General features: G+C 44.8%; 1 protein-coding gene across 1 annotated transcript; it reads right to left on the bottom strand.

The window, feature by feature from the left end:
• Positions 1–71: 71 nt before the first annotated feature.
• On the bottom strand, positions 72–13,376 carry Vps13D (vacuolar protein sorting 13D). Its single transcript, XM_017234075.3, has 19 exons — positions 13,205–13,376; positions 12,328–13,118; positions 11,104–12,150; positions 10,134–11,044; positions 9,942–10,072; positions 9,739–9,879; positions 9,050–9,674; positions 8,874–8,993; positions 8,491–8,815; positions 7,639–8,431; positions 7,324–7,576; positions 7,106–7,250; positions 3,715–7,050; positions 3,444–3,656; positions 2,533–3,390; positions 2,161–2,469; positions 1,606–2,100; positions 431–1,546; positions 72–287 (listed from the first exon to the last, which is right to left on the bottom strand). The coding sequence occupies exons 1-19, from the start codon at positions 13,299–13,301 to the stop codon at positions 237–239; spliced, it is 11,757 nt and encodes a 3,918-aa protein (XP_017089564.2). The 5' UTR covers positions 13,302–13,376; the 3' UTR covers positions 72–236.
• Positions 13,377–13,383: the final 7 nt, after the last annotated feature.

Here is a 13,383-nt window from a genome sequence, read left to right as displayed (position 1 = left end):
ATTTAACAATTTCTTCCGTGAGGTGATTTTGTTTACAGATGCTCTGAATTCCATTTTGATCGAGTTTGGATCTGTGGTTTTATTGAACCATTTTTGATTCGAAATTCCATTTGCTTATTACTAATGGTTGATGGGCTTAAATATTATTATTCCTACTAACTTTTGCCAAAGAGAATAAAATGTTACACTTTTGTCAAAAGGTTTATTTTTATTATCACGAACCGGCATAATGCATTTTATAAAACGGCATGTTCACGTTCATCATAGACACTCTTAGCGTAATTTATCTAAAAAGAAACAAAAGTTAAATATATGTGATAGTCGTTTCAAGTTTTTATAAAAATAAAGAAACTGTTCCAATGCAACTATCGATTGTAGTTTAAAATATTTTAAGAAAACTAGTCCTTCAGATCATAAACTAAAAACTTACACATCTCGACGCCGCCTCGGCACATTCCTCAGACCGGCACCGTATCCTGGGCCTCGTCACCTTCGGTAGGTTGGTGGATATTTCAATGTAGTAACTCGGCGTTGCTCTACTGCTGGATGACGCAGTGGTTCCAGCATTCGTTACCAGCGGATGGCACGAGAGTATCTCGCTCAGGTGAGTCTCGAACATGACGGTTGGATTGCCGTCAACAATTGAGAATATTCGGACATATTCGGTGGAAACTAGCAGTCGTAACTTGGCCTCTTTATCGCTCCATAGATTCGTTTCGTAGAAAATTATTTTTTCGCCAAAGTTTTTATGATTGATTACGTACAGGTACTGCTGGCCTTTGCTTTGGCGATTGGAATAGAGGGGCAGCAAGCCGCCAGGGGCGCCCGTGACGCATCTGGGTAGCCTCTTTCGTTCCGGAGTACTCCTGTGAGTGTCCCGACTGGTTTCCCGCACCGCACTCGCCGTTTCAGATGCCAAGTCCAGAACTCCGATAATCGGTTTTGTCACAGTGCCCACCAGACCTTTTCCCAGGCCACTTAGGAAGCCGGGAACGCCGTCCGATGCGGCGCCATCGTATGTGTGCCGCACTATACTCGTTACTCCACCCAACAGTCCGAATCCTAGACCTTTCAGACCCGCTGCAAGGTGGCCACCGGACGTATTTGACTGCAGCTCCAAGATTCGTTGCCTGGTCTCGTTGTCGTGGTCGTCCAGCACGACTTTCCCCAAACTGTCGGACAGGGTTTCAGTCAACTTTGCTGTGGAATTGGATATGCCGTGCGTCACGTTCTTCACCAGACTCTTGACCGAGCCCTCGAAAATCAGGCCCGACACACCCTCCGAAAGGTCGTTGGCGAATCCCAAGGGATTGCCGAGGAAGTCGACACTGCCCAAAATATAAGCAGCGTGCCACTTGATTTGCTGAATGTAGTGGGTCTTTATGCCCTTCAGGTAAACGTCCAGGGTTTCGAAATGCGATTTATCCGAGTACCTGTCGAGCTCAATCATAGCATCCTCGAATTTGATGAGGGTCAGTCCTAGAGCCTTTTTCGTTTCATGTAGTTCCACCGGCAACTTTGAAGAGGTAATCGCTGAGAGACGAACCTTCAAAAAACACAAATGATTCAAAAACGGTTTCAAATATTTAGAAACAAAGATCGTACCTGCGTTGCTCCAATATTTAAATATTCAAAGTAGTATCTCTTCATGTCCTGCAGAATCGATCGTTCTTCATGGTTTTCGAATTCGTATTGCACACTTAAATTTTGTGGATTGATTTTTCCGTAGCCCAGGAACGAGGCCAACTTCAGTATTAGTTTCTCATCCAGGTTCGCCGTCGATGGTTTCACGTCCAGCGATAGATATTTGAAGATAATTGCATTTTTGTTGGGACAGGGCAACATTTTGAGCTTGAGCACTACTGCGTTTTTATTTTTGTCATCTTCGTTGGAGTTCTGGGTGTACATAACGATGGGACTGACCGCGTCCAGCAGCTGGTTATCTATTTGTATATAAGATATAGTTAAATCTAACGAGTTCTCTAAAGCACTCTGCACCATATCGCAATGGATGCAGTCCAGGCTGATGAACATGATTTCCTCGCAGGGTTTTCGGGATATTATTGAGATGCCAATTCCCTTCACGAGCTCCACATTGATCTAGAATATAAAGATTATAAGTCACACATATAGTATGAAAGAGTATTGTGTCTTCCTTACCAGATACTCATGGGTGGCAGCTATCTTTCCCGAGTCTGTGATTTGGCGATTGTTCAGAGAAGCGTGCATCCACAACGAATCGGGCGTTAGGAATACTGAGTTCTTTTTTATTTTAATATCACAAATTTCGATAGTCAAGATCGGGCCATCCTTTCGCGTTGATATTTCCAGTTGACCCGATCCAGGCCTGAGTTTCTGGGCCACAATGTGTTGAGCGAGCGGTATGGAGTTCCTCTTTGTTGAATTGTTCTCGATCCGTCCCACGACAGCATCGCAGTAGGGTTTCATGCCGATCTCCCCATACCGAGACTGAAATATCAAGAAATTAAGACTTCAAATATCCAGAAAATAATACCACTATTAAGTTCCCACCTGAACGCACATATTGGCGTGGCACATCAGCCGACCATTTTCAAACCGCCAGGTCTGCGTGGTTACCCTTTGCTTGTTGGGGGTTCGAACCACCAAAGTGGTATACTCCGTGGGGTTCGGCGGCTTCTCCAGATCCAGGACTAAGCGAACTGCATTGCCGTCATTGGACTGAACCGGCGGAGTCGATCCTTCGTGTTCCAGTTGACCACTGGAGTTCATGAGCCATAGCTGCGACCGATCACCTGAATTCTTCTCCACTATCACAACTTTCTTTCCGTGTACTCCCAGAACTAGGTTCCTATGATGCACTTCCTCGTCGCCCGACCGCTCGAAGGTGCCATGAAATGCTATGTAAATGAAATTCGTGTAAGTCAGCGTCTTTTTCAGGTCGGGCTTGCCAACGGGAAACTCAATCACGTTGCCTCCGGGCGCCTCCATCAGCAGGGCACTCATGCCCTTGGGATCGTCCATCACATAGGACAAGGAGGATTGGGGACGAACTGGCGTTATCCAGACGGGCTTCGTTCGGCTCTGGGAAAAGTTAATGACAACCTCCGAACAGTTGTCGATGCGAATCGGTGGCGGTAGGGTTCGTGCGTCCGTAAACAGAAGTATGAAAGTGGCATCCTTGGATATGATTTCCAATCGAAGGAAGAACATTTCGCCCCAGTCGTTTCGCACATTAATGTACAAGCTCTGATTGATGGAGCCATCGAGTGGGATGCCTTTTGACCAGCAGCAGCACTCTATATCCGGAATCCGAACACAAATGAACTCCTCTTGGTCCCAGTTGGGCCAGTGGAATGCGAAATTGCAGTCGATGGGTGCCGAGATTATTTTACGAGGATCCGGCCGGTCCTAAAAGGAGGAGGTTATTAATAAATGAACCAAGTGGTGGTCCAGTAACTCACATAGTTGGCAATATCGCAGAGCTGCATAAACTCCAGCTTGTAGCCACTTCTGTTGTACAAGTGATAGCGAGGCGATAAGATGACGAAAGTGGTGCAGGCATATAGACCTCTTCCCCTCCTAACGCTTATCCCAATCGCATAAGTGCCCTTTGTGTTTTCCGCTCGCAGCTCCCGGTTGGTTAGATCCTTGTTGGTACTGAAGCTCTTGCACCACTAAAAAACAGGATATAGTATTATTATCATATTATTATATTTATACCTGATGACCTACCATGTTCTTTGCGCCCAGAGCATTGCCTAGACGCACTTCCAGAGCCGGGGATCCTTCCTGGTCGGAGAAAGAGAACATAAGCGGCGCCACTTGCCTGGCAGTTTCGTGTTCTTCGAACTGTCCTGCCGCAGTGTTGTTGGTTCCCTCCTGCTTGCAGATCAAGGGCAGACCCGTCTTGTTGATAATCCAGACTGGAGCACTGATATGAATCTCCATGCCCTTGCCCTTGCACGACTGGATTGAGATTCGCAGGTGAAGCTCCCTCCTTTTGATGTCATACAGCTTCAGCTTCGGTTCCACCACGCCACTGTGGCTCATGGGAATCTTCAGCTGGCCAGAGAGTTGGAAGTTGTCCAGAGTTATGCTCAGGTTGAAGGGTTCGCAAATGTTCACGTTATAGATATTTGTACTCTCGGATGCATTTATCCTGCCGGTGGCCGTCTCATGGATCTTAAACATCAGATCGCAGCAGAGCATGTTGTTTATCTTCAGCGGAGGCAACAGAGTTATCCTGTGTCCTGGCAGATTCTGCTCCTTGGTGTGAAAGATTTCCCGGTTTATGTTGACGAGCGTGTACAAAAGGCTCTTGCTGCTGTCATAACTGACGTACAGTTTCTGCATATTCTCCTTCCCGGAGAGGTTTCCCTTCCACAGGATTTCGCTGTTCGTGAAGCCAGTGTCCTCGTAGGCCTCGTTTTCATTCGTGTTATGCGCTATATGCAAGGAGGCATCGATGAACTTCAGCGGCAGGGATAGCTCATCGTTGGGCTTGATAGCACTGATGGCTGTTAGGCCATCGCTTTGGCTGCTCTTCAGGGACATTTTCAGGAAAACATTGCGATCCATCTTGTTCACCACCTCCAGTGAAGACTTCACTTTGATCAGCTTCTGTGCAGAGCCAATCAGCGATATGTCGAAGACTATCCGCGTCTTGGTGGAGAACTGGTTGTCCATGGTGCTGGTGCGGAAGAACATGCCCACCTTATCAATCGAGATGGGTCCAATCAACGTCCAGCCGTGGATCTGGACGAAAATCTGATGCAGGTTCAGTTGGTGGGAGTGCACGTGGCGGAGCTTGCTCTTCTGGCTGAAATCGAATGTCTTTGTCTCGTTGGGCTGCACCGAGGACCAGTGCTTGATCAGCTCGAACTGGTGCAGGTCGGAGCAGCTCAGGTCCCCCAGGGGGGCATAGATCGGCTTGAACAGCAGCGGTGTGCCGGTGAGGTTCTGCAGGGCGAATGGAATAAACGGAGACCGCTGCTTGTTTTTGGTGGCGTTGTCGTTGAAGTCGTTGGTCCAGTTCTTCAGGACCATATGGAAAAGTTCTATAAAGGTGGATGTGACATTCAGCTTGAGCATCTGCTTGCTGGAGACGCCGATCTCGAAGCGCTTCTTGTTGTCGAAATGCCCTTTGGCGAACTTCCACTTCAAGTTGGACTCCCAGGACTCGGCCACGGGCTCCCAGCCACTGAGCCGGCGATTGTAGTAGTTCACCGCGGCTTCCGTGTCGATGTTGCCCAAGCTGAAGTACCTCACATTCGTCTCCTTGGGGTTGGGGTCCTGGGTTTTGAAGGTGAAGTTCAGCAGGAACTTGGAGAGCGAAATCTCCAGTAGGGGCACGTCAGCATCCATGCAGTCATCAATTATGAAGACCGATATCAGGTTCGCGTCCACCACGGCAGTTTTCAGTTCCAGGGAGGGATTCTTGGAGGTACTCTGTTTCTGATGCGTGAGCCAAAGGGCCGCGTCGTTGAGTCTGCAATCATTGACCTGCATGGCATACAGACAGTCGGAAAGTTCAAAGCCCATCGCGACCAGGGGAGCCACTTTCTCCAAATCCGAATCCGCTTTCGAGATTACATTTTTGGAACGCGCTGTCTGCGATGGCAGAAGTCGGGCCATTCTCGAGAACAGCTTCACATCCACGTAGGATAATCGAATATTCAGGGGCTTTTGAATGAGTATATTCAAACAATTACTTCGCAGCTCAATGTTCAGCGTGAATGGATCAATTATGGACAGAGCACTTTCCTCCTCGGCGTCCAAGGTGCAGGAGAATATCTCCAGGTGGTTGATGTTCAGGGAGAGTGGCACGGAGTTACTGTTGGGCTTGTACGAAATGACCGTGGTGCTCTTCAGAATGATGGCATTCGAGTCCAGCCGGCTGCACTCCTCCGCAAATATTATTTCCGAATCCGTGATGTTCACCACGAATTCCGTGGCAACGCTATTATCGACTTGGGGTTTCTGGGAGCTCGGATTCGTGACGTTACTGACCACGGGAGCGGGTGAATCCTCCTGAAGGTACGATTTCAACTGATCCAGAAAACTGAGGAGTGCAAACACCCTCATGTTGTTGAGCATTATGGTGTACTTGCAGAAATTGGCCTTCTTACGGCAGTGAACCTCAACCTGAACAGAGTTCTCGGGTCGCACCTCCTTCTTGGAGGGCTCCAGTATGTTCTTGAACACGTTTTCATTCCCCATGCCCGTGTCTTTTCTTTCATCCTCGATCAGGATGTTGCTGGATATCAAATCTATATCCTGGGAGCCATCGCTGAACAGGTCTATCTCCAGAGTAGATTTGAGGAAGTGGATGCAGGACAGGGGTTCTACGACAGTTCTATGGCTGGTGTTCAGGGCCAGTAATAGCGAGACATCCTCCAGGAGAATTCGAATAGAAATCAGAATGGAAACTGCTTTTGAAGCCTCGATTTTGGGCACTAGACTCACTGTTGAAAGTCTTTCGATGGACGTACAACTATTGTTGGAGTAGTTCCAATAAATATCATCCGTCTGCTCGCCAATGTTGTTATTCAGGAAGCTCCTAATGAGCTTGTACTGTTGAATGTTGATCATTCCGTTCAGTTTCGAGAAGGTCCCCTGCACACTGATGTCAGGACACACGCGATTCATTTCCGCGGACAGATTTCGCTCCAGTTGCAGGTGCAGGAAGGTGGCATCATTGAAGAACGGCTGGCCCAATCTCAGAAAATTCAAGTCAGCAATCAGGATAGAATCGTTCTCCTGGTCCTTTTTGGTTTTCACAGTACTTCTCTCTCCAGAATACAGATTTATGTTCACCAGATTGATGCGCATGACGTCCAAGATCTCATGTTCATTTGGCTGTGAGGCCTTCTTGCTAATGATGCCCTCATCGCTGGCGAAATGGAAACTATTCTTCAAGGTAAACTGCCCCAGGTATGCGATTATAACTTCGTTTCTATTGTAGGAAGCGGGAAGTACTATCACAGGTGAATCCGCCTGGATAACTAGCTTCATTTTCGAAGGCCGCACATTCTCCACATTCTGCTTTTTGAGTTTTCTTATCACAGGCTAAAGGAAGATATTCATAAGAATTAAAATCAAGCAGATATTGTGTCAATATTACCGTCTGCAATTGAAGCAAGTCTTTAACAAAAACATGCAGCTCGGTAGCAAAACGCTTGGTGTGAATATAATGCACAGCAGCCATATTAATTCGCAATGTGGAGTCGCTATCTAAAGTCTTTAGTGCTTCCAAATCGACAAGCTTTCTAAAATCGCCAAAAAAAAAAAATGCCATGGTTAGCTTTAATTTTGAAACTAAAGATTCTGTCGGGCACTTACTTCTTGTAAACAAAGTTTAGGGCCTCCGTTCCGCTTGTTAGGAACTTTTGCTTGTAGATGCTTCCATATTTCGAGAGATCATTGACGGAAACGGATCCCAAGCAGCCCTCAACTATTTTACAAAAGTGGTCTTGAAGAATCACAAAGACAGCATTGGATACATTCACCCTGGACAAGAGAGACTCGTTCCGAATCAACGTGAAGTTTAAGCTTCTTATAGACACTTTAAGTCGGCTGCCAAACTCGGTTTTATCTGAAAAATAAAGCAATATGTTAAGAAAATTATTCTATAATTATAAAAGTGATACTTCTTACTTTGTTGAACTTGTATTTTCTCTTCGGTGACCTTTTCGTTGGAATTATCCACAGAAACCAGTCCAAAAAAGTCGAATATGGTGTACCAGCGTTCCACACAAATAGCCAAATTCAGGCAATTGAATTGTATGGAGCTCATCTGCTCCAGTTTCCCATTCTGAGCCGATCGACCAGTATGAGACTTGTAAATCACCAAAGTCTGGCTCTCTTTCTTTTTTCCAAAGTCGTTATTATTGCTGAAGGTGGATTTCTTCTCACCACTGAAGTTTTTCAATTGCATGTAGTCATAGAAGCCCGAGGGCACGGAATTGCATCGATGTCTTTGGGAATTCAGGAAGCTGGGCAGATCAGGACACGAGGAAGAGGACAGCTCATTCTTCCTCACATTCCTTTCGAGGTCCACAGATGTCACCATGTTTCTGAACGGTGAGCTGATGTCCGACTTTAGATCTTCCATTAGGACCGACTTTAAAATCACTTCCATATCCTTGTCGTATCCTTTTGCGATGTGCTTTACATTAAAGTCCTTGAAGGTCAGGTTGATAAGATCATTGTGGTATTCGTTTTGCAGGTTGATTTGAAAGACAGGCATGGAGAACTGAATTGTGGTGCTGATAATGTGAACCTCTTCGCTGCTTGAAGAAGGTTCACTGTCTCCATTTTGGTCATAGTCCTCGGATTCATTCAATGATCCATTCGAGAAATTCGTGGCAAATCGAAGGCACTCCAGAAGTAACTCATATTGCTTTCGATTAAGGGACACTTTTAAAGCTTCTACCATGCTTCCTTTTATCTGGAAATGAAGACATTTTAAAAACAAATAGTTTGGAATATGGAATATTATTTAATTACAGATACACTATTTAGCTCCTTCTCTGGACCACTGTCTTCATTGTAGCCCACATAGAGGTGCAAGGTGATTGCCGTGTCGTGAAGTATGGGTATTGCATCTTTATTTTTGGCTGGATGTACGTTGAAACTATAGTCGCTTTCATCCATATTCAGGGAGTATACGTAGGTGTTTGTGATATCTATGGTGTAGGACTCTTCTAGATCATCGCCATCGGATTTCGGGCAATTGGAGCAACTAATTTTTCCCAGATTGGCAATCAAAACATTCGTACTCATGTTGGAAATGGGCAGGATTATGATAGGACTGCTTATTATAATATCAAGCCTGCAAAAAGAATGTTTATAAAAGTGTCCTTGATTTATTTTGAATAATTGGAGTTTACCAATTTTCCTGACGATTTCGTTGGGGAGATATGGGACCTGTTTGCTCGGTGGCTCTTATTTGTTGCACAAATTCCTTGGCCATGTCTGTAGCTTTGTTACCAATTGAAGTAGCAAACTCCCTATAGGAATACATTTCAATTAAATAATTATATTATGAATTTTTATGGAGACATACCTTAAACTCCTTTTAAAATATGTAATGCAAGCATTCACGTCCCTCAGAAATCTTGGACAATGGGTATAGGAAGCTGAGGCCATTCGCATTTGAAAAGTACATGTGGTTTTGTCGCTCCAATGACTTTGGAAGCTAATGGCATCACTTTCGTCGCTCTTCTCTTCGTTGTAGTTATTGGAATAGATTTCATTGGATAGTTGGCTAAGAACTGTTTGCTTATTGGTATCAGAAGCTCTCAAGATCTGATCTCGACCAACAGAAAGAATTCTCGGATGACAAAAGGCCTCTGGCGTAATGTCAATGACTTGTATGCCACCGAGGGAGCCAAATATGGACAAATCCGATTGAAAGGAGGCATTTATCTTAGCTTCTGTAAGTGTCACAGTTCCTACTTTCCTGCCTATACTTATTTTTTCCCTCTTTATGGTGTAAAGCAGAAGGATGTTCAGTCGGAAAAAGTCAAAAGTGATCTTATTGTGGCTTGTTTGATTCACTTGATCCTCCAATTCAATTGGCTCATCAGGTGATTCTTTGGGAGGTACTGGGCTATCGCTTTGGAATATGTTTTGGGTGAGAAGAGTCCTCTTCGCAAAGTTCAGTATTTCAATAATCGTGTCTTGATTTGCTAAAGGAGGCAAAGAAACAGATATTACATTTTTTATTTGAATAAATCGAATATGTAGACCTACCTATGATGTCCAAACTGTTGAATGTAATGTTGGTAGTGTGAAGTTTGACGGGATTCGCAGGACCTTGTGGAACAATTGTGATGTCAACCGAGATCAGGGCTGTAGAGTCTTCATCTTGGCAGAACTCGGTTTGCTTATCTCCTAGAAATCAAGACATATGTAGCTTTAAACTATAGGAACTATAACTTTATATATGCTTATACCCATTTTAATATTTTGCACTGCCTTCGTTATCATATGAGGACTGGTAGCCCTGTCGAAGAAGTGAGGTGATCCAGGCGAAGTGGGAGAAACTACAGTACTATGTTTAAGACTTCCAGATAAGCTATCCATTCTAAAAAATTATATTAAAACATTAAAGATCGTGAAAATAAGGGATCTCCTTTTAAAATTACCCCACATGACGATGACTGGCCACTAGGAGTTCAAAATCAGGTCCAAACGACTGAATGGCATCCACCAACAGCAACCCGTGCACCGACATTGAAATTTTGGTTTCACTTGATTCTTTGGTTAGTCCGGCTCGTGCTCCGATGATTTGGAGCTCGGCTATGCTCCTATCCGTCGACTGCATCTCGATCACCAGTTGATCCATTACAAACTCAATCACAATCCTGCTCTTGTCGTCCTCGGCAAGGTTCTTGATTCGTTCACTGGCGTAGATGGTGTTGCCCCCTCGATAAATGTTATCCATTTCCTTCGAGGCCTTCACAATGGGTGTCATTATGGTGTAGCAGTTGTTTATGAGCTCCTCATTCCCATGGATCAGTATCGTTGGGCATGTGCCGAAGAGAACAAACGAGGGATAGTCTGGATCGACAGTGAAGATATTCCTCTGCTCGAAAGTGAGATTTATGTTGAACTTGTCAATCAGATGAAAGTTCGACGATGTCTTCAAGCAGGCTTGCCACCTCTCTTCGTACTTGCAGACCAACACTTGCAGGTTTGTAAAGTTTATCAGATACTTGTCGTATATCTTGTTGTGAAGTACGTACTCCAAGTGGACGTTCTTGTTCAGAAAATTTTCAATTTTCGAATTTTCAAGAAGAGTCGGAGAATCGGAACCACTTTTTTCCGAAGCCGGAGGAGTCGAACAAGGAGTCAGATAGGTTTCCTCGTCGTCGCTGTTGTTTTCGGATGCCGCCGTTTCTATCACAGGAATGCATTTTTTCACCTCCATTTTTCTCATTTCCAGTTTTCCGAAATCCAACAAGACCATCAACGAATTGCTAACTTTGTAGTTTTCCAAGAATATTATCCGAGGAGCAAAGATTTCAATTTCGAACATCCAAGTCTTTCGATTTACCTAAGAATAACAAAATATTATTAAATGCGTTTTAAAAGTTGTGGAAAATATAATGTTACCTCATTGCCACTGAATATTTGATTCCAGTTTTCCATAAAATCGGTTTTCTTCTCGATTCGATCCCGCGGTGAGGGTATTTTCGGATTTTGAACCGCCAGAAAATCTAAAAGCCACTGTATTGCATCCTTATTGTAAATAAGATCCAGGCCTTTCGACTTAATGTTTAGTTGAAATCGTAACTGGTTACAATTTTCGTATTGCAATTGGAACAAAATGTCCTCCTCGAGCGTCCCTTTGGCTATTTGGTTTGTTGAAGCTACACTACCCGTCTGCGGCTTAATTAAATAATTGTGCATCGTGTCACAGCTGGTTTTGTCAATCAGATAGACTTCCTGCAGGGATATGCCCACCGTATAGGAGGTTAGTTGTGGACTGAGTTGAAGGTAGGCCGAAAAGTTATTGAATTGCATCTCCATGGACTTTCTTCTACCGTCACCTAGGACTTCCTCAGTCTGCAGAATAACCAGGCCCTTCAGAAGCTTGATTGAAAAGTGCCCGAAAACAGCATCGCTCTTCAGATCCGAGTTATTTTGGAGGGAGTTTTCCAAAGCCACCAAGATATCGTCTTCCAAGTGTTTCAGCGATTCGTCCTGTTCGTTGTTCGGGGTGTTGGGATTATTCGCATACCAGCCCATCCAGTTTGGGAACCAGTGGAAGAGCATATTAGATCCCTTAACGTTTGGCGACTCGAAGGCAAAGCCGGTTGTAAAAACCTTTTCAAAGGAAATCCGTCTCATTATCTTTAAATCCAATATAGATCTGTCGCTCTCAAAGTAAGCCTTAAACTCTTTGTCTTCAGTGGATAAGTTTTCGTTGGGATTCAGTATAATAGCTTTGTAGAGCTTCATATATCGCAGGTTCTCCGTGAGTACCAGCCAACTTTCTTCGTTTTGCTTGATGGAGAAGCCATGACAATTGAGGGCATACTTCCACCACAGGCGGGGATTACTTTCTATACTGCAACTGGGCCTCTTTAACCTATACTGCCGCACCTCCTTGACTTGACGGATTTCCGAAAGCTTATCTAACATCTGCAACCGCTGGACCTGAAAAAGACAAACAAAAAGTAAATATTTTGATAAAAATGAATCATAATTAAACTCTTATCTATTTTTTTCGGGCCACAAATTAAACCTTGAACCTATCTACACATTTTTAACTATTTATAAGACTTGCCCAATTTATGATACTCCGCACCCGTGTAGAATATTCTCAAAACCCACCTTGGATATGTCTATGACCACCTCGGGCACCAGGATCTCGCAAGAGACCCTGGGTTTGTCTTTGGTTCGGATCACCTGTTGGCATTTGTCGCGCTTCCATCGCGCTGTTGCACAAATCGGCTTGATGATGAAATTGTGCGGCCTCTGCTCGCAGGTGGTGTGTAGTTTTTCAAGGATCTCCTGATTTGTGTACGACTGACATTTGATGTCCTCGTGCAACAGATCCCAGTACACGGAGAGCTCTTTGAGCTCAACCAGTTTGTAGTTCATCTCGCTGTTAGTCATTTTGTAGGAACCATTGGTCCAATCACAGTCACAGCTCTGGGCGGTCAGGGAGCCAATCTTGATGCCCGTACATATCCGGCTCTTGCCAGAGTCCACAATATCCTCGTACCGGAAGTGGACATCGGAGATCTTTAGCTCGATATTGTCGATTATGTTGGTGGCCATGTTGGTGCCGTACTTCAGCCAATTGTTGTACGACGAGAAGTAGTAGGACTCCATTTGCTGGCCCTTCTCGGACCGCCAGCCAGCCTCTGCAGCGTCCAGCACCGACAGCTTGTACTCCAGATCCTGCAGCCTCTCCTTTTCATGATCCCAGTTGTCCAGGTTCTTGGGGCAGATGATGCAGAACAGTCCCTCGATGGATATGCACCAGGGTGAGGTTCTGAACTGACGGACGGGGATCTGGAGCTTGATTTTCCGAATGCTTCCGGCGGTGACTTCCACTGGCAAATTAAAAGAGCGGAGGGCATCTTTGCGGATGGGTATGTTCTCAAGCTCGACTTCGCCTGGAAATTAATAAAGAGTAATAGAATGTATATTCGATGGAGGCGGAAAGATAAAACCAAAAAATTATATCACTTTCAAAATTTACCCGACAGCAGGGCCACAGACAGTTGAGCGGAGTTCAAGTTCTCCAGATATTTTCCCAGATACGTGTTCAACACCCACGTTATGAGGTCCCGTAACATTCTGGTTTAGTTACCACCGACCCTTATGCTAATTTTTAATATTTATTGTTGATTTACTAATGTTTTGGTTCTATTCTCGCGT

The sequence above is a fragment of the Drosophila bipectinata genome, chromosome 3L (genome assembly GCF_030179905.1).
Source record: "Drosophila bipectinata strain 14024-0381.07 chromosome 3L, DbipHiC1v2, whole genome shotgun sequence".
In the NCBI taxonomy this organism is placed as follows: domain Eukaryota; kingdom Metazoa; phylum Arthropoda; class Insecta; order Diptera; family Drosophilidae; genus Drosophila; species Drosophila bipectinata.
Note: the sequence above shows the minus strand (reverse complement) of the source record. Positions and strands in the feature narration are given on the sequence as shown.